This window comes from Heteronotia binoei, chromosome 1 (assembly GCF_032191835.1).
Source record: "Heteronotia binoei isolate CCM8104 ecotype False Entrance Well chromosome 1, APGP_CSIRO_Hbin_v1, whole genome shotgun sequence".
In the NCBI taxonomy this organism is placed as follows: Eukaryota; Metazoa; Chordata; class Lepidosauria; order Squamata; family Gekkonidae; genus Heteronotia; species Heteronotia binoei.
In genome coordinates, this window is record NC_083223.1 from 249,404,856 (window position 1) to 249,424,270 (window position 19,415).

General features: G+C 43.6%; 2 protein-coding genes across 2 annotated transcripts in view; both read right to left on the reverse strand.

Annotated features, from left to right (window-relative positions):
* POLA2 (DNA polymerase alpha 2, accessory subunit) overlaps positions 1-17,942 on the reverse strand; it is a 48,642-nt gene extending 30,700 nt beyond the window's left edge. Inside the window, exons 1-13 of the mRNA XM_060251752.1 lie at positions 17,773-17,942; positions 16,424-16,548; positions 15,308-15,393; positions 14,249-14,306; positions 12,937-13,043; positions 9,716-9,909; positions 8,231-8,319; positions 7,706-7,861; positions 6,090-6,152; positions 5,338-5,380; positions 2,378-2,502; positions 1,778-1,816; positions 446-519 (exon numbers count right to left, since the gene is read on the reverse strand). Of these exons, the coding sequence (XP_060107735.1) occupies positions 446-519; positions 1,778-1,816; positions 2,378-2,502; positions 5,338-5,380; positions 6,090-6,152; positions 7,706-7,861; positions 8,231-8,319; positions 9,716-9,909; positions 12,937-13,043; positions 14,249-14,306; positions 15,308-15,393; positions 16,424-16,548; positions 17,773-17,911 (1,298 nt within the window). The 5' untranslated portion in view covers positions 17,912-17,942. The remainder of the gene's footprint in view (positions 1-445; positions 520-1,777; positions 1,817-2,377; positions 2,503-5,337; positions 5,381-6,089; positions 6,153-7,705; positions 7,862-8,230; positions 8,320-9,715; positions 9,910-12,936; positions 13,044-14,248; positions 14,307-15,307; positions 15,394-16,423; positions 16,549-17,772) is intronic.
* Positions 1-19,415, reverse strand: part of RELA (RELA proto-oncogene, NF-kB subunit) — a 542,238-nt gene that overhangs the window by 510,391 nt on the left and 12,432 nt on the right. The window lies entirely within an intron of this gene.

Consider the following 19,415-nt stretch of genomic DNA (forward strand, 5'->3'; position numbering starts at 1 on the left):
AAAATTGAACAATAATGTGCTCAGTAAATCTAGCTAGGTACTCAGGATCTATGAAAAACTACACATGCACATTGCTGAAAGAAAGCAAATGTAGTGGTTAGAATGCTGAACTAGAGTGTGGGAGATACAGGTTCGAATCCCCACTCTGCCACAGAAGCTTGCTGTGTGACCTGGGGCTAGTCACTCTCTTTCTCAGCTTAACCTACTTCACAGGGTTGACTTAGGGAAACAACCAGAATGATGTTGTAAAATGGTTTGTGTGCCCATTGGAGGAGAAAAGAGGATGTATGAATAAATATAGCAATGTGGGCTTTCCAGAGTCCTGTGGCCATGGCAGATGTACCCTTGGTCTGATCCAACAGGGCTTTGCTGATGTTCTTAAGGGAAACATGTGCCTCTGAAAAAAGATGTCCAGAGAGTCCAAGAGGACAAATCGAATCCTTACCTCCTTGTGTTCTCAACTATTGACTTCATGCACCGCTTGAAGACATCCTCAAACGAGGCCGTAAGCTGACAGTTCTAAAAAGAAATGAGCAAAAAAGCCACATGATTTTCAGTCATGGCCAACTAAAGTCCATTCAGGTTGGTGGGCTGCTTATGCCAAGGTAAACAGGGGCATGCATGTTTGTTTTAAAATATTTATATTCTGTCTTATCTCCTTAGGCTCAATGGATAATAATGCCAACAAGGCACAAGCGCGTTAGTATGTGCATTGCAGTGGAAGCATCTGGTACTACTGATAATTTATGTGGTAACATAAAATCTGGAATATAATCTTTTTAACCAAACTGACCTATTATTAAAACGGTTGTGTGGAAACAACTACCTCTGAAGACAAGCTTGTAGAAAAGTGGAACTTTCTTCATTATGTTTCAGAACAATGAATGTCAAGAAAGCCCAATCATATTCGTTAAGAGTTGTAACCCATAAAATATTGTACAATCCAATAAACAGCACACACTAGAACAGCAGCAGGTTTTTATACCCTGCTTTTCTCTACCCTAAAAAGTCTCGAAGTAGCTTACAATTGCCTTTCCTTCCTGTCCACACAACAGACTCCCTGTGAGGTAGGTGGGGCTGAGAGAGTTCTGAGAGAATTGTGACTGGCCCAAGGTCACTCAGCAGGCTTCATGTGACGGAGTGGGGAATCAAACCCAGTCTCCAGATTAGAGTCCACCACTCTGAACCTCTAGCCCATGCTGGCTCTCACAAGTCCAGCTCGTGCTGCTCGGCATGGCAATATGTAGTCTCTGTATTGGCCAATTATTAGAACCCTGACTTCTGCCTTTGCCCAGTACCTTCTGCCATCTGCTCTTCAAGGTCCAGCAACTGACTTGACACTGTGGCTTGGAGCGCCCACCCTCCAGTTCTGGATTTAGACCTGGCTGACCACTACTACATCAGTCTCCCTCAGGAAAGTTTTACATCCATGCTACACTTTTCAGGAGGCCATTAATGCTGAGAAACCAACAATATACCTGGCTTGCATTGACATCAAAGATTTTTCAAAACAGTGTGTGGGGTCTGCTATATTAACAGAAAGGCAAGAGCATTTATTCCAGTATTAAAGTAGGAGATATTTCACTCTGTAAGTATGAGGGCTGCAAACTTTTGTTAAAGCAAAAATTAACAATCTGGGGAGAAGCTGGGAGTCTCTCCCCACACTAAGGCCCCTGAGATTTATGCTTCCAAGTGCCCCCCGCCAGCTCACACACTGGCAGCGGCTTAGAAAGAGGAACATTCTGATCTGTGGAGATCTCATGTGCTTTTAACTTACCTCAATCTGGGTGTGCTTTGCATCAAGGAAAGGTCCAAGCTGCAACAATGGAAGGAAATGGAGGTCAGATAATTAACCAACAGGGTAATTTCTGAAAAACTAATCAAGGTCCCTTAAGAGCTCAAATTATGGCAAAAGTTACAGGGGAAAGGATGCATTTTTTCAGTCCAAGGCAAAAAGCACAGGAAACCTCTCAAAACCCACATGATATAAGTGAGTTGCAGAACAAAGTTCTGGCAACTTCCTCTACTTTAAATTCATCCAATTTCTGCCAAATCCAATGAGTTCATTTTCTTTCAGGCAAACAGCCTCTTCTTGGTCATCACTGATTTTTCAATACTCCATGTCTAATCCTTCCCTTCAGCAGTCAAAACAGCGCTTGGAAATTGTGACACCCCACCAGCTAGATATTTAGCTCTCTCTCTCTCTCGGCTTGACTTCGCGAACGAAGATTTAAGAAGGGTGCAGTAGTCCACGTCTGCTGCAGGCTCGCTGGTGGCTGACAAGACCAATGCGGGACAGGCAGATCCGGCCACAGTGGCTGCAGGGAAAAGTCTGATTAGCACAGAATACAATAATCACAAGAAGTGACACCCTTACCAGAATGCAAACGTCCGGCCTGCTTTTATTGATTACTTCAATCAGATCCACCAAGGGGTCATAGGTAATACTGTCAGAAGTCGTGTAAGGGCCACAGGCCACCAAGACCATCTGCTGCTCTAGTTCTGAAAGAGTTAATCAAATCTCAGTTTTCACGATTGACTGATGCTGAGGCCATACCCAAGTCTACAAGGATAGTGCAGAAAGAAAGTGCTTGGGAGGTAGCATAGAAAAAGGCTGTCAAAAGAAAACACTACTTATTAGCAGTATTTAGGAATGATGATGAACTCCCTCAGCCCCACCTACCTCACAAGGTGCCTGTTGTGGGGAGAGGAAGAAAAGGTGATCGTAAACCACTTTGAGACTCCTTATGGTAGAGAAAAGCAGGGTATAGAAACCTACTCTTCTTCTTTATCAGTACATTATAAAGAACACAAATAAAATAAAAATGAAATTTCTAGTCTTCTGAGATGGAAAGATAATAGACAAAGTCTCTCCTCAGAACCCAGATGTGGAGGCTGAGGAGAATGTTTTTCCACTGGTGAAAATTTCCATGAAGACCCTTCTCCCCACCCCGCCCCCACATGACTATGAAAGCAGAGTAATTTGCAGAAGGGGAAAATATAGATTAAAAATGGCTCAATTTGAGTGACAAAGCAAGATATATTTCTGTGGGTGCAAGAATTTCCTCCTGAAAGAATATGAGTTTTGTAGCTTCCCTCTCCTGCAGCAGCCAGAAATGCACATTCACCCTTGAATTTCAGTTTTTAGTGCAGTGTATTCTAGATTTGCTTACAATTACTATGGCGTAGTTGTTGGTTGTGCATATTATGCTGCTCTCATTGCATTGCTTTTTGTTGTAATCAGCCTTGAGTCTCAGAGAGACCATGGAGATAACAGACTGGATTTATACCCCACCCTTCACTCAGAGTCTCTGAGTAGTTTACAATCTCCTTTCCCCACAACAAACACCCTGTGAGGTAGGTGGGGCTGAGAGAGTTCTGAGAGAACTGCTCTTAAGCAGAACAGCTTTGAGAGAACTCCGACTTGTCCAAGGTTATTCAGCAGGCTGCATGTGAAGGAGTAGGGAATCAAATCTGATTCTTCCAGATTAGTCTGTGCTCTTAACCACTATATGAACCTGGCTCTCTACCAGAGCTGCTACCAGCCAAAGTAGGCAATACTACAGACTAAGTCCATTAGTTTATCTAGGCCAGAAGGCAGCTTCAAGTGTATACAGCTTTGTAAATTAATCAGAACTCCATTCACCCTGCCAGAGCCTCGCAAGAAAGACTCAGCATGCTGTAGGAGGCACAAAATATTGAGAGTAGGTGTGATTAGTTGGAGTGGGGGGGAGGACATAAAATGCAGAAATTGGACTGCTCCAGCCCCTGGGAGCTTACAGAAAGCTGGAGAGAAAGATCTAGACATAGCAAGGAAGTTTCCAAATAGCTGCACCCTGAAATTTCTCACAAGCTCCCAACTTCTTCATTTCTAGTGTCACGGTTGGGGCCGGGTCAGGCAAAGTCCAGGGGCAGTCCGAGGTCTGTAGCCAGTAAGCAGGAGGGTCCGAGGCGCCAAATCCGAATCACTGTACAAGTATCGCAGGTCCGAGGTCCAGAAGCCGAGGTCAGGGAGTCCAGAAGTCACAAGCCAAAGTCAGGGAGTCCAGAAACCAAAGTAAAGCCGGAGTGGATGCTAGAACGTCAGGGAGATGACTAGTTGCTTCCACAAAGCCTCCTCCCAAAGCCTACAGCTATATAGCCCTCTGCTGGCTGTTGCCCATTTGGGTTAATTGCTGGCTCAGAGAGGCAGCCAGGATCCTGTTGCAACTCAAGCATCCTTGCTCTTAGAAGGGCCAGAATCCTCTCAAAACTCAGGGCTCAGGGAGCGTCTTGCTTGTGAGCGTGCTGCCCTCCTCCGATCCCTGAGGTCCTGACGGAGGCGGTCACGCACACGCGCCACCCGAGAGGGCGAGGCAGGGGGGCTGGGATCTTCTCTAGCAGGAGGCAGGGGCACTGGTGCAGGTGGCAGGGGCACAGTTTCTTCTGTAGGCTCAACTTCCTCTGCAGGGTCCCCAACACCCATAACATCTAGCTTGAACACACTTTAGGCCCAAGCCTCTCAGCTTTCAATTTGATCCTCAAAACTCAGACATAACCAAAGGTTGCAGCTGTGGTCTGCTCTTCCTTCCTTGACCTTAATAACCAAAAATGCCTTCTCAGCTGTTGAAGCTGAGCAGGCAGCTTCAGAAGGCAGTCGACTTGTCCGAGATGCAACACTTCCTGGGATGGTTCTGAATGATCAAATCACATCAAAGACTTTGTTCTTCGAATGAAGGTAGGCAAATCCCCATATTAGAACTCCATAGCAGAAACATAAGTCATGTTTCAAGTTAATTCTCGAGAAACTCAGCTTGTTTGTGCACCCCCCAGTCCCAATTATTTGCTGCTCCCCTGGCCATTTAATCCATATCACAGCCACCATTGTCTCACTGCACAGCCACCATTGTCTCACTGACCTGGGCATCGTGAACTCCAGCAGCCACTTCATCACTATTCCTACAAAGAAAACTTTCCAGGGTTTTTTGGAGCAGGAATTCCTTTGTATATTATGCCACACACCCCTGATGTAGCCAATCCTCCAAGAGCTTACAGGGCTCTTAGTACATGGCCTACTGTAAGCTCTAGGAGGACTGGCTACATGGGGGGGGGGCTAATATGCAAATAAGTTCCTGCTGCAAAAAAGGCCTGTTTAGTACTAACAAAGGGTTGGTAACCAGGTCTCAAAAGCTAATCAAACTACGTATTATGGGAAGGGGGGCTATGACATGACTTTGGGGCTCTGTTAATAGCATCCATGTGTCTTCCATCGTATTCAGAATGTACACAGCCATCCTTCCAGACCATGAAGAGCCCACAGCTTCCCCCTCTAGAAATTAAGAATGGCATTTAACTCACCTTCAGCTGGACCTGTAGGCTTATGGAATGGAAGCGGCACCCCCTGAAGAGAAGAAAATAATGAGTTTACTTCTTTCAAAAGGCATATAGGCTGGATCATGTGGATCTTTTTTTGTGAGCAGTGGCACTTTCTGGAGCAAGGAGCCTCCCACACCAAAAAATGTGTGTTAAGTGCTGCCAAGTCACTTCCAACAGTAGAGACTCTATGAATTAATGACCTCCAAAACATCCTATCAACATCCTTGCTCAGGTCTTGCAAACTGAGAACTGTGGTTTCCTCAGCTCATCTATCTCATGTTGGGGTCTTCCTATTGTCCTGTTGCCTCTATCTTTTCTTAGTATTATTGTCTTTTTCAGTGACTCTTGTTTTCTCATTATGTAATTGAAGTACAATAGCCCCAGTTTAATCATTTCAGCTTCTAGGGAGAGTTCAGACTTGATTTGATCTAGAACCCACATTTGTCTTTTTGGGAGCCCATGGTGTCCGTAAAACTCTCCTCGGACATCCAATTTCAGAGGAATCACTGCAAGAGGGGAAACGTCCTTGCGCAGAGAAAAATGCTGCTGTTAACAAAACAGATTTATGGTGCCCAACCCCGAATTCCCATTCTTTGCCCTAGAAGCACGTTTCTTTATCTGCTTTAGCCTCCTACAAGCTTAATACATAGAACAAAAGACTGTAATCTGCCTTTAGGCCAAGAACCACAGACAAAGCAATAAAAACCAAAGCAGCTGAAAGTGGATTTCATCACCTCGTACAGCTTGGAAGCTACCAGCTGTCCACCGGTACTGTTTATACCTTCCATAACCACAACCTAGAGGATAGGGGGAAAAAAGAGATGCAAAAATCAAAGCATCTTTACTGTATTTCTTCATCACTTTCTACTACTGTTTCTTCACTGCCAAAGCAGTACTTGGGAAACCAGTACCTTGCATCACTGGTAGCTATGTTGGCTCTTATGGCAGAAGTCAGAGGAAAAAATATCAGAACTGAGAAAAAAAAGACAGTCTTGGTTCCCATACAACTTTTTCTCTGGGACAAGGAAACAAACTGAAATATAAAAGCAGAAACTGCATATATACATATACATACACACACACACAAAAAGAAGGCAAACTGAAATGTACTAGCAGAGATTGCATATATGCACATGTGTGTGTGTGTGTATTCAGTTTCTACTGGTATATTTCAGTTTATCTTCCTTGTCCCGGCAAAGAAGTTCCAGGGGAACCATATGAAGCTGCCTTTGTTCCACCCAGCAGCCCATCATTCTGTCCTAACGAAGCCTGACTCAAGGAAATCAGGCAAAGAAAGGTCTTCCCCAATAACTGCTACCCAAGATCCTTTAACTGGGATACCAGGACTTGAATTGTGAATCTCTACACACAGTGCATCTGCTCTACAACTACATGAACAACCTTTCCCTAATTTGTTTCATGTTGTAACATGCTCAATCTATTTTTCTAGATTAACAGCTCTGACTGCTCTGCCCCTTATGGCACTACAGCTCCAGCCAATCAATGTCCAAGGTATTGTCAACACTGGTTTAGCTTCAAAAGCTACCAGCTGATTTGAAAGTCCAATGCTAAGCAGAGTTACATTTTTCTAAGTCCACTGAAATCAGTAGACGTAGAAGGGTGTAACTCTGACCAGCATTGCACTGTCCAAGGGCTAGTTTTGACTTCAAAGCCCAGATAATCTCAAGGACTGCCTGCAGGCAGGCTACTGTTGAAGCCAGGCTACTGTCAAAGATGGGAGTATAGGGATCAAATCACTCCATTGCTGAAAGATCTGCACTGGCTGCCCATTTCTGCCTTATACTGAATCAGACCATTGGTCCATCAAGGTTGGTACTCAATCTACTCAGACTGGCAGCAACTCTTTCACATCACCTACTGCCACGTCCTTTAACTGGAGATGCCAGGGGTTGAACCTGGGACCTTCTGCATGCCAAGCAGAAGTTCCACCACTGAGCCATGGTCCACCTGTTAAGATCTACCTCAAAAGCCCTGCTCTTAGCGCCACCCGAGGTGAGGTGGGCAGAAATCAGAGAAAGGGCTTTTCGCAGTAGCAACACTTCATTCATACAATGCCTTTCAAATTGATGCCTATATACTGCTTTCTTTTAGGCTCTGAGCCAAACATTTCTGTCCATTCAGGTTTTTAATTAAAGGGCTTCAGCAGCATTTTAGTGTGCTTTTAGTCTGAAACTGTTAATTTAAGCTCCTCAATGGTATTTTTGTGGTTCTAACACTCAATTTTAATAACCTTTAATGCTTTATTTGTATTACACAAACCACCCCATGCAGATTCTCTGGTGAGGCAGCACAAACATTTGCTAAATAAATAATAACCAGTATGCGTCACCTGTCCTGGGAAAAGAGAGTATTCTGCAAGCTCTGATACATCCACAGGAACTTGCCCTCCCGAAGAGTGTTCTTGATCTCCTTCCAAGATGACTGACCTCGCATTCAGTTTCCCGTTGGAATCACAACCAATTTGGCCCAGAACAGTCATTGGCTCCTTCCAAGCATCGTTTAAAAACAAAAAAAAGGGAAAGAGGACTTTAGCCTAATTGGATGCTTAAACAAAACATGTTTCGATATTATCAAATGAGTTCATTGTTAAACTCAGAACAGAAGGCTAAACTAAGATATCAGAAGAACAGCAAACATTAATGGGACTCATAAATCTAGCGGTTAGGGAGTGGGTAGAATGTGAGATTTGGTCAAGGAGGACATCCAGGTTCAAAGCCATGAGACTAACCACTGAGGCATATGAAATCATTTCTGGAATGTAGGGGCTCTGCTTCTAGACAGCCTGGACTTGCACCTCTTGAAGACAGTGATGCTCTATTTACAGATCATACCTTTTTTAAAAAGGAAAGATTACCTGCATTGGGACAATTATAGGGGAGAACTCTTCTATTTGGTAATGTTCCTTCAGTGCTTCACCGAGTTCTTCAATCTTGCTGGAGAATACTTTTGTAGGTTTTAAAATTAAAAGAAAAATTAACACAGAGGGGAGAGGAAACTCATGGATGTTTTATTGCATTAACTCAAAGCTATAGCAAAACAGTAACAATAAACAAACAAAACAAGACAAAACAATCAAAGTATCAAGTAAAACCCTTAAAATAGTCATTAAAAGATTAAAACACATAGTGGACATTTAAAACATTAATATTTATAGCTAAAAGAAGCAGAATTAACAATAGCATATAATTCATATAATAATACCAAGAAAAGCCAGTGAACTATTCATTCACCAAATTTGCATGAGAGGATTTTGACTCTGTCTTTACAACCTGGGCAGGAAACTCTGCCAGCTGTAGTGTTGCCCATTTATATCTATCTTCAAGTAATATCACCAGTTTATCCTAGTCTAACTGCCCTGAGCGTCGTGACAGCTAGAACCTTAAACCATTCAAGTGAATCAAATTCAGCAATAACCTCCTTTTTTTTTACTGCACTGTCCTCTAAATTGTAACCCCTTTTCACCCCTAAACTATTTCATGCTTGCATTGTTTTCCAGTTCTGTAATACTCATTTTTGCGCTGACCTGGCTAGCCCAATCTCATCTAATCTCAGATGCTAAGCAGGATCAGCCTTCCTCAGGATTTGGATGGGAGACCACCAAAGAAGTCTAGGACCACTATGCAGAGGCAACAGCAAAGGTCTCTTGCCTTGAAAACCCTACGGGGTCACCATAAATGAGCTGTGACTAGACAGCAATAAAAATTCTTAATTTTACTGCATTGTTCTGTTTATTGGAGGTCTTCACTGCCTGATAGGATTGTTTTTCATATTTTCTGATCTGCCTTAAGACTCAGTGAGAAAGGTGAGCTAGAAATGAAGGTAACAACAACAATCTTTTTCTTGCTCCTTCCTCCCCACCATGCCTTTCCTCAGGGCTTAGTTCAATCCTAGGAATGATATTCAAATATTTATTTTATTTAAAATATTTATGCACCTGCCTTTCCCCCGATCAACTCAGAACCCAAGGCAGGTTAATGTTCTCAGGTGTCCAGACTACATATGAATGAGTAAAAACAAGACTTCCTCTGAGCTTATGCAAAATACCTTTCCTTTGCCAATAATCAACCACAATGAAACCTATTGAAGTATGAGGCTTGTAGTCAGAAACTTCCAGGCAAAGTTAGGCAACAGCACCCCCCCTAGGAAATGAAGAGTAATACAAGTCACTATCTTGCAGAGAAAACACTATGCAGCATGATTTTCTCCAGGAGGAGCCCCCCACCAAAATGAATGGAGAGCTATAACTTACAGCTCCCATTCTTCATTAAAAGTGGAGCTTGTGCAGGAATAATTTCCTCGAATTATCCACCCCCCATAATACATTTTTTAAAAAAATTACCTTCCCGCTTTTCAAAGAGCTTTTGGAACATGAATTTGTATCGCTTGGTGAGAGAATCTTCAGCAGAAGTGAACAACTTTACACTGGCAGTTGAGCCTCCATTTCCACTCCAAGAAGTGCCCTGTACGGACCCAAAGGACATAACAACTTCTCCACGGTTGCCCCGAGAGGTGTACTTCTGAGAAGGGGTAGCACTGGGTGGGGAACAGAAGATTAATGGTGGGGGGGAATGGAAAATCTCATCTCTTCTTTCTTTTTGTATTTCTTTGGTCTTTATTTAAACTGTATGCTATTTTGAATAAGGCTGCAAACTTCATTTAACAATTGGATTAATCAATGAAAGCTCAAGTTTATTTAAATAAGGGATTTGCATTTACCACTATTATCCTAAGGGACTCAAAGCAGCCTTATAGATATTTGCGGACCAAATTAAGTAATATAATTTAAACAATCAAAACAAAAAGGTAGCAAGTACAGGGTTGGTAGGATTAGCTTCCCGAGGCTGGCTATCATAAGCCCCCAAGCTTCACAGGGTAGGCACCAAGGGCCAAGAGTTCAAGGGTTCACGTCTATGGTCATGCCTCACCCTTACACCAGCGAACAGTTAGGCAAACAATGACTGCACAGTCCAGATATTCTCTTCTTTGGTCTAGCTGATTAATGGTGGGACTTATGAATAAAGGCACCTCTGTATTTTTAAAAAACCTTCCTGGTTTTCAAAGAGCTTTTGAAATATGATACAATGGGGGGGGGGGAATAAAACGTCAAAGGCTTTCCTTCAAATAGAAGAATTGCAGATTTATACCCCGCCCTTCTCTCTGAATCAGATACTCAGAGCGGCTCACAATCTCCTGTATCTTCTCCCCCCACAACAGACACCCTGTGAGGTGGGTTGGGGTTGGAGAAGGCTCTCACAGCAGCTGCCCTTTCAAGGACAACCTCTGCCAGAGCTATGGCTAACCCAAGGCCATTCCAGCAGGCGCAAGTGGAGGAGTGGGGAATCAAACCCGGTTCTCCCAGATAAGAGGCCACACACTTAACCACTACACCAAACTGGCTCTCAAATAGTGGTTCAACTCAAAGATCACACCAAGCCCCAGGAAAGGACATTGCAATGCTTGACTCGGGAGGCCAAGGTTTGTGATCTGCCAGCTAACTGGAATAGAAACAGCAGCTTGGAACAGATTCGCAAGCCATTTTGTCTTGACTACTTATGGACCGGCATAATGTCTGAATAGACCAACTGTCGTTACAGCCACCCCTCTGCCTCTGGAAGGGGAGCCACTGCTCCTGGAGACTGAAATGGCAAGCAGATTGACAATGAAAGCAGACAAGCAGCTTTAAACCACAGGCTGGCTGCACAGTTAAGAAGTTTAAATGATGGTTTGGGTTCTCAGATACAGTCAAGGCAACTGGTGGTCTGGTGCATTGTTGAATTGAGCTAGTAAGTGGTAAGGATCACTCTTTAACATCTCACCTCTCAAGGTTTTAAGAGGATGCAAATTTATGTATTTTATTAATCAGTTAAGAGACAAGTATTAAGTGGTTAAATGTTTTCATGTAAGGAACAGCCATAATGAAAAACCAAAGTTTTGTAAATTTGTATAAACCAAAGTTGTGTACATTTGTATAAATTTTATATCCAGGATGTCTCTATCATGGATGTCTCTGTCGGGATTCCTGGAAGCTGTAAGACTGCTGAGAATACTCTCTTGGTAACCTCTAACCTCCTTTACCTCAAGAACTACAGCTCCCAGGATTCCTTGGTGACGAGAGGAAGCAGCCATCAAGTCCATAGCATAAACAGCCTCTTTCGTATCTATATATCTACGTGTGGTTCCCATCTAAATCTGCAGACTGGACTACACCAATACTAAAAAAAAATTCTTGCAAACTTGGGGGAAACCCCCCACCCCAGTTTGCAAATAAAAAAACATCTGAAAGCTAAAAAAACCTCCAAATTACTGAGAGGTTTAAATTCCTCCCAAAACAAAACATTGACTGAGCATGTGCAGGCAATGTACATACCTCCTCCAGGTGGCAATGGTGACAGCGATGGAAGGTTCCTGGTAACTGTGGTGGCCTCAGAAACAACTGTGGCACTGGGGGGAACTGCAGGGAGCCTGGCAGCAGAGGTCAGGAGGTGCACCAGACTCAGCAACAGTTGCAGCAATGGTGGGGTCAGGGGAGTCCCATCAGCTCTAGTGTCAGCACTGGCAATGGGGAGGGGAGGGGAGGAGAGCAGCTGTGGTGGTGTGAAGCCAGAAGCCATGTTGGTCCCACTGGAGTTGTTGCCCATGGGAAGGGGAGATGTAGTTGAGTCTGGCAGCAGACTTTGGGAGCTCTGCCATGCTCATAGGCAACAGTGGTAACTTGTGGGGTTGAAGGATCCCTCCACCCACAAATATTGCAAGTAACCACATGTAAAATACTAAATTTTAACTTCATGTACATTTTACAACACATCTCTTAAGTATGACTGGACTCTAATAAATGCAGTGGCTAAAAACTAAGGCCAATTCACATGACCAAGAGGATCTCAGGCAAATCTGGTCATTGGCAAAGCAGTCTGGAGACTGAGCATGTGGTGGACCAGATGGAAATTCATGCTGCACTCAAATACATTTAATCAAATGAATCCCTTCACTACATATCATTGCCAAAAACCATTCAAGCTTCATACCTGCATGTGCACCTAATCATGGGAATCAATCTGGGCATTCAGAATTAGATGTGATTATCAGTGACCTCTTCACATTCTGTATCCTGCATAGCAGTCACACATGACTTGCAGGCTTCTTCTCAGTTTCCATGCATGCAGTGCCTGATTTGGATTGGGACACATATGCAGGAGGGCTTCTCTCTCTCTCCCATACACAGAGCTGTGTTCCCAACCAGCCCCAGAATATACTATATGCCTCACTTGGGAAAACCACATGTACGCTAGTTGGTGTCTCCAGCACAGCACACCCCTGGGAATATTCAGCTCAAGAAAATGGTTGCAGTCCCTTCTCCATATCCACTGCAGTTACAATCCAAATACAGCAAAGCACACCCAGGAATTCAGGAGAATGTGCAAGTCACATGTCACACACAGCAGGGACTCCAGACTCAACCTGTGTACTCTGTAATGTGTGAAGAGATGCTCATCAGGAAAGCAATCTGATAGAAAAAAAATATCGAGGCATCAGAAATCTGCTGGTTACTCTGTGAAGGCCTACCCGGGTGAAAAGGTGCTAGGAGAGAACAACAGATGGGGGCTGCAACTGGAAACTGTCCTCTTGGAACGGGGGTTTTCCGGTGTGGTTATAGCCCGTTTCTGAGAGCCCTAAAACACAATTCAGAAAAATCTCAGAGCTCTGCATACTTACTTTGTTTTTGTTTGTTTTGCATTTTTAAGATATTATTTCAATATAAAAATACAGAGGTTTTTTGTGTTAAAAAAAAAGCCCAGAAAGAACTCATTTGCATATTAGGCCACACCCCGACACCAAGCCAGCCGGGACTGCGTTCCTGCTCAAAAAAAGTCCTGCAAAAATATAAGTACATATACTCATACATATACATACACAAAAATTCTCCAGTACTTTTACAACAAATTATAACAAATGAATGAGTGTATCTTATTAGATATTTTTTTCATTCTAAAAACAGATGAATAATACCCAATATTTAGTAAATAAATCAGGTTCCATAAAGTTACTCCTACTAGCCCTTTGATTGTAATTGAGAGATGGTGGTTCTGTTTCCAGTTTACTACAATAACCATCCTTGCTGCTGTATATAAACTTAGTACTAATTCCAAATCTGAATAGTCTGCATAATCTCTTAAAAACCCCAAAAGAATTAATTTTGGTTCAAATGTATTTTCTTACCCAGCACTTCATTACCGTAATTTACCACAGTCTTCCAAAATGTTTGAATCTTACAGCAGGACCAGAAAATATGGAGCACATCTACAGAGGAACTATTATATCTCTAGCACTTATCCTCTGTTGTACCATATACAAGGGCTAATTTCTGGGAAGTTAGGTACCATTGGAAAAATAGTTTACACATGTTTTCTTTAAGATTACATTACAGAACTCTAGGAATAGCTCTTTCCCATTCTTCTGTGATCGTAATTTGCAAATCCTTTTCCCAATTTCAAGATATAGCTCAGTGGCCTACTGTCCGTATTAATTCGCTGATACTACAACAATGCAATGGTACCTTTGACATTAATAGAGAACAAGTAAAAATATGTTTTCAAATCTAACCTATCAAACACCTTTCCTTTATGTTATTTTAAAATCTTGGTTAAGCTGGGAAATGGGTCAATATGACCCTAACATGGATGGATCTTTCCCCAGCTTAGAGATGACTATAATTTTGGCTTCTGTCCATGAAGTGGAGACTTCCCCTCCGAGTGTATCTAATTATTCTCTGTCAATAATAACCTTGCAATTTTTTGCAAGAATGTTTGATAAAATTCAGGCCATCCAAGCCCAGTGCCTTTATTCTTTTTAAAATCTGCTATAACAGCATACTTACTTTTGATGGCGTTGTGTAGGCATCTAGAAGATTCTCTTCCTCCTCCTCGACATCAAGACTGAAATGAGTTAAGACTCAAAACACTCATATAATCTAAGTCTCAGCTCCATAGTTCACTCCTTGGCAGTCTGGAGTAAACCACTCTCTTCTATAGCAAAAGAGAGAAGGGACTGCCAAATTTACAAGCCAGAGGGGAGTCTTATTTTCACAGCAACTGCAGTAACTAGGTACCACATGTCAATAAAAAGTCAGGCAGGTTCTGTTGTCAGATCTCTTTGGCCTGACATTTAAACTGATGCCACATATTGGGGTTTGTTGGGGAGGAAGAGAGGATTTAATATTTTTTTAAAATTAGCATCATACAAGAAGCTGGACACTTAACACGCTGTTTGTGGGTTCCAGCTTTTTAAGGGATCTAATGAAACCATGCTGGGAAAGTCTTCTGTCTGCCTGAAACACTGACAAGGCACTGCAACTCAGAGTGCACTGGATGAACCACTGATCTGATTTGGCAGGCAGCAGTTTCATATATAGAAACATTTCAGCAGGGCTCATTGCTCATGGGTACAGCATGGGTCTGCAGGCAAAAGTTCCAGATTCAACTTCCATTTAAAGGATTTTGCGAAGCAGGGCTGCAAAATTCTCTGCATAAGCCCATGGAACACTTTTGCCAGTCAATGCCAGCAGTGCTGGACTAGTTGGATTAACCATCTAACTTCAGAGAGAAAGCAGTTCATATGTTCAAAGTCTTTAGTTGCTAAGTTGATAGATCCAGGTGGTCTGAAGCAGTAGAACAAAGCAAGAGTCAAGTTGCACCTTTAAGACCAACAAAGTTTTATTCAGAATGTAAACTTTTGAAGTGTGCCTAGAGCACACGAAAGCCTAGAGCACACGACAGACTTCTCTTCAGTACTCCAACACTTGTTCCAAAACAGAATATTAGAACTGACTGGTAACGGCATTCTAGGCATGAATCATTGTTTAAAGACTTGCATTCATTAGATTATTAGTAATCACCACCACAAAAGGTCTCCCCAATTTAACCTTTATGAAGGATACATATCCTGAATGGTGTTAATGTCTTTGACTCCAGAATAACGATTCTCCTTCCTCTTGTGAGATTTTGTGGGTCTCTTATTAAGTGCCTTTTAAAAAAAGATAACAAAGCATCAAAACTCAGGGACATCAGTGGCTCAAAAACCAATTAACTGAATGTTAAAACTTGGTTCCATTTGGCCTCCTTGTTTTGCCTGTAGCCGAAAAGGGGCACTCCCTCATCTTCTCTAGCAAATCAAGCTGTTTATAACTGTGTCCTCTGGCTCCTTAAACACACATACCCACAAAAAGCTTATGCTACAATAAATCTGAGTCTTTAAAGTGCTTACAGGACTTGTATTTTTAATGCAAAAGTCAAAAATAGCACAGAGAATCTGATCAGTTACCTATATAGCTGAGCCCAAATAAAGCCGGATTTTTTTCAGCTTTTATTTGGGTAGGCTGGTGGGCTACTCCTGCAACTTGGTTTAAACCAAGCTGCAAGAGGAGTTAGCCCAGGATTGACCAAGGTGGTGGGATATGAGAACTCTGTGCTACTTTGGCTGATGCTGGCTAACATAAGAGAAACCATGCTGGATCAGGCCCATCCAGTTCAACACTCTGTGTCACATAGTGGCAAAAAAACCCCAGGTGCCAACAGCCCACCACTGTTGCCCCTCTCATGCACCAAGAATACAGAGCATCACTGCCCCCAGACAGAGAGTTCCAACAATATGCTGCGGCTAATAGCCACTGATAGACCTCTGCTCCATATGTTTATTCAAGCTGGCTCCTCTTACAACTCAGTTTATACCAAGCTGAAAAAGGAACTAGCCCAGCTGAGGCATTGTGAAGCTTTCAGCTGCAAGAGAGGATCAACTGGGGCAGCGTGAGCTGAGAGCTCCATGCCACCTCAGCTGGGGGTGACTCTTCTTCCAGCTCAGTTCAAACCAAGTTGTAAGAGCAGCCAGCCCAGGACTGGCCACGGCAGCAAGAGCTGAGAGCTCTGCACTGCCTCAGCTAGATCCTCTTACCTAAAATAGCAAGCCCTTTTAAAAGTTCAATGGCTGCATGGTCAAGACTAACAAAACACCAAGGCCAAAACCTCATAGCTGTCAGCCCTTCCCATGGCCTCCCTACCTCATGCTCAAAGATGTTCAGGAAGTCAGCTGTCAGGAGGAAAGCTTGCTTCCCAGCTGCAAAGGCAACCAGTTCATCTGCCAGTTCATTCTCTTTCAGCCTGTACAACATGCAGAGCTCTGCCACTACCAAGAGAAAGAGGCACAAATTCATTATCCAGAAATTGAAAACAGAGCCTACCAAAAATCCCGTAAAGACAGTTTCAGAGGGTAACCATGTTGATCTGCAGTAGAACATTTAGATTCAAGACCAACATAAATCTGGCCAACCCCCCCCCCTCCCCGGGACTCTCAAAAGCTCATACCCCCAAAATCCTGTGGCAGTGAATTCCATGTCTTTTTGGTGAAGTACTTCCTTTGATCTGTTCTACACCTACTGCTCATCAATTTCAGTGAGTGCCCACAATTTCTTGTACTGTGAGAAAGAGAGAATACTTCTTTCTCCACCTTCTCTATCCCATGCATAATTTTGTAAAACTCAGAAGTGGCCAAACTGTGGCTCAGGAGCACATGTTGCTCTTTCACAAATTGTGTGGCTCTTGAAGTCCCTACTGCCCTGTTGGCTAGCTTGGAGGGGGCAAGTGTCTCTCTATGCTTATTAAATTTGCTGTCATTATAGAGGATGGTGTGGAATTGTTTTCTGTAGCCTCAGAAAGTAGGACAAGAACCAACGGGTTGAAATTAAATCAAAAGAGTTTCCGGCTCAACGTTCGGAAGAACTTCCTTAGAGTGGTTCCTCAGCGAAACAGGCTTCCTCAGGAGGTGATGGACTCTCCTTCCTTGGAGATTTTTAAACAGAGGCTAGATGGCCATCTGACGGGAATGAGGATCCTGTGGCTTTAGGGGAGGTATTTGTTAGTTTCTTGCATTGTGCAGGGGGTTGGACTAGATGACCCTGGAGGTCCCTTCCAACTCTATGATTCTAAATCACTTTTCCAAGCCAAGCCAGCCATCAGCTTGGAGAATGCATTTAAAGTTGCTTTCTTTCCACCTTCCAGTTCTCAAACATCAGATGTTCACGTTTTGCAACTCTCAAACATCTGACATTTACTCTATGTGGCTCTTACATTAAGTAAGTTTGGCCAGCCCTGTTCTATCATGTCACCCCTTACTCTTACATCAACATAGTATTGCTTCCTTAAAGATTCAATTTCCTATCTGTAAAGCACAATAGGCAAACAGAACGTCCACTTGCAGAGGCAGTCTACCTGTGACATACACTGCTTTGAGACGGGAAACAAAGCGGGGGGAGGGGAGATAATGGCTCTGCCTTGATGGGCTTCTACTTGCACGGTTATTACCATAATATGGTCTACTTCCGTCCTCCCACCCCCCTCCTTTGCAGCTCACATTTCTCGGCCACAGCTGCCTCCTCATTCTCTTGTACCGCCAACCCGAAAACTTTTACTTCTTCTAAGATCACTTCAGCCGCCATCACCAGCCTCCTTCTCGCTGCTACAGCAAAATAACCGCGCGAGTGTCTCCACATTGCCAGAAAGGCGGGGCTTGCGCGTCCAAGGACAGCCGAGCCTCCGAATGGGAAGTCAGAGGAAGGCGCCGCGCTTGAGGCGCCAGGCCAATCGGTGAGGAGAATAGCTGGAAGGGGCGTGGTCAAGACTCCTGAAGTCAGCGGGGCAGTCTCTCCCGCGCGTTCGCTTGTCTTCCTGGTCGATTCACCAATGGCAACCGTGCGGGGTTTTAAGTCCCATTCGGTGGGGTTTGCCTGAATATGCAGTTGTCGTCCGGGCGTTTCACAGCTCCGACAGAGGACGCCCAACAAGCAAAAGTTAATAATTGTTCAACTCATTTCTTTGTGGGGTTTCCAAACCAATCTTGGCTTGGGAAAATGCCTGGTTTGCCTAGGAAGGTGGGTTTTTGGGACAGATGCGATTTCAGCTAGGATGTGATACACTGTGACATTTAAGACCTCCGCAGTCTTAACAAGGACTGCGATCATACACGCTACATAATGCAGTTTCAATCCACTTTCATTGCACTTTTAAACTAGATTTTGCCAGTTCACACAGTCCCCTTTTCTGCATTTGAAATGTAGTAGAACTGTTATCCAGCCCTGCACAATGTAATATGATCCTCCGCCCCCCCAAAACCCGTCTTAACGTTGGATGAGAACTCCATTTATATATATATAAAATGCTTTAATGCAATATATAAAATATATATATAAAATGCTTTAATGCAATCTGGCACCTAATTACAAATGACTCACCAATCATCTCAGCCATGGAACCCGAAATTAGACCGTTTTATCCTGGAATGAGGCTAAAGCAAGAACGAAGAAGACATGGAGGATAATTATTGCAGTCAAGAGATCTCTCCCTGTCCCATCACCTTTTGGTCCAGGATACCATTCCCTGCTCAGCCAAAGGCCAACCATTGCTTTAGCTTCTCTCCTGCCCCCTTCCTGGCATCCAGATGTGCACAAACAATCCTTGAACTCCTCATAATCACTACTGACAGACGGAGAAAGTGTGTGTGTGCGCACGCGCGTGTGTGTGCAGGTGGTGGGGTGGGGACATCCTGAACCACACCAAAACCAAGACAGCCTGCTTTGAGGTGTGAGGAGCAACCATATTTCATTTAAATTGATAATACAGCCAGTGGTGACAGGGCCACAGGGAATGGTGTCCCCTTGTGGTTGTCCACATATGTGCCACCAACCAGTTTTCTTACAAGAACTCATGGACACTCAATGAAATTGCTGAGCAGTCAGGTTGGAACAGATAAAAGGAAGTACTTCACCAAAGGGTGATTAACACATGGAATTCACTGCCACAGGAGGTGGTGACAGCTACATGCATAGACAGCTTCAAGAGGGGATTGGATAAACATATGGAGCAGAGGTCCATCAGCGGCTATTAGCCACAGGGTATAGATGGAAGTTTCTGTCTGTATTCTTGGTGCTGGGAGGGGCAACAGTGGGAGGGCTTCTAGTGTCCTGGCCCCACTGGTGGACTTCCTGATGGCACCTGGGT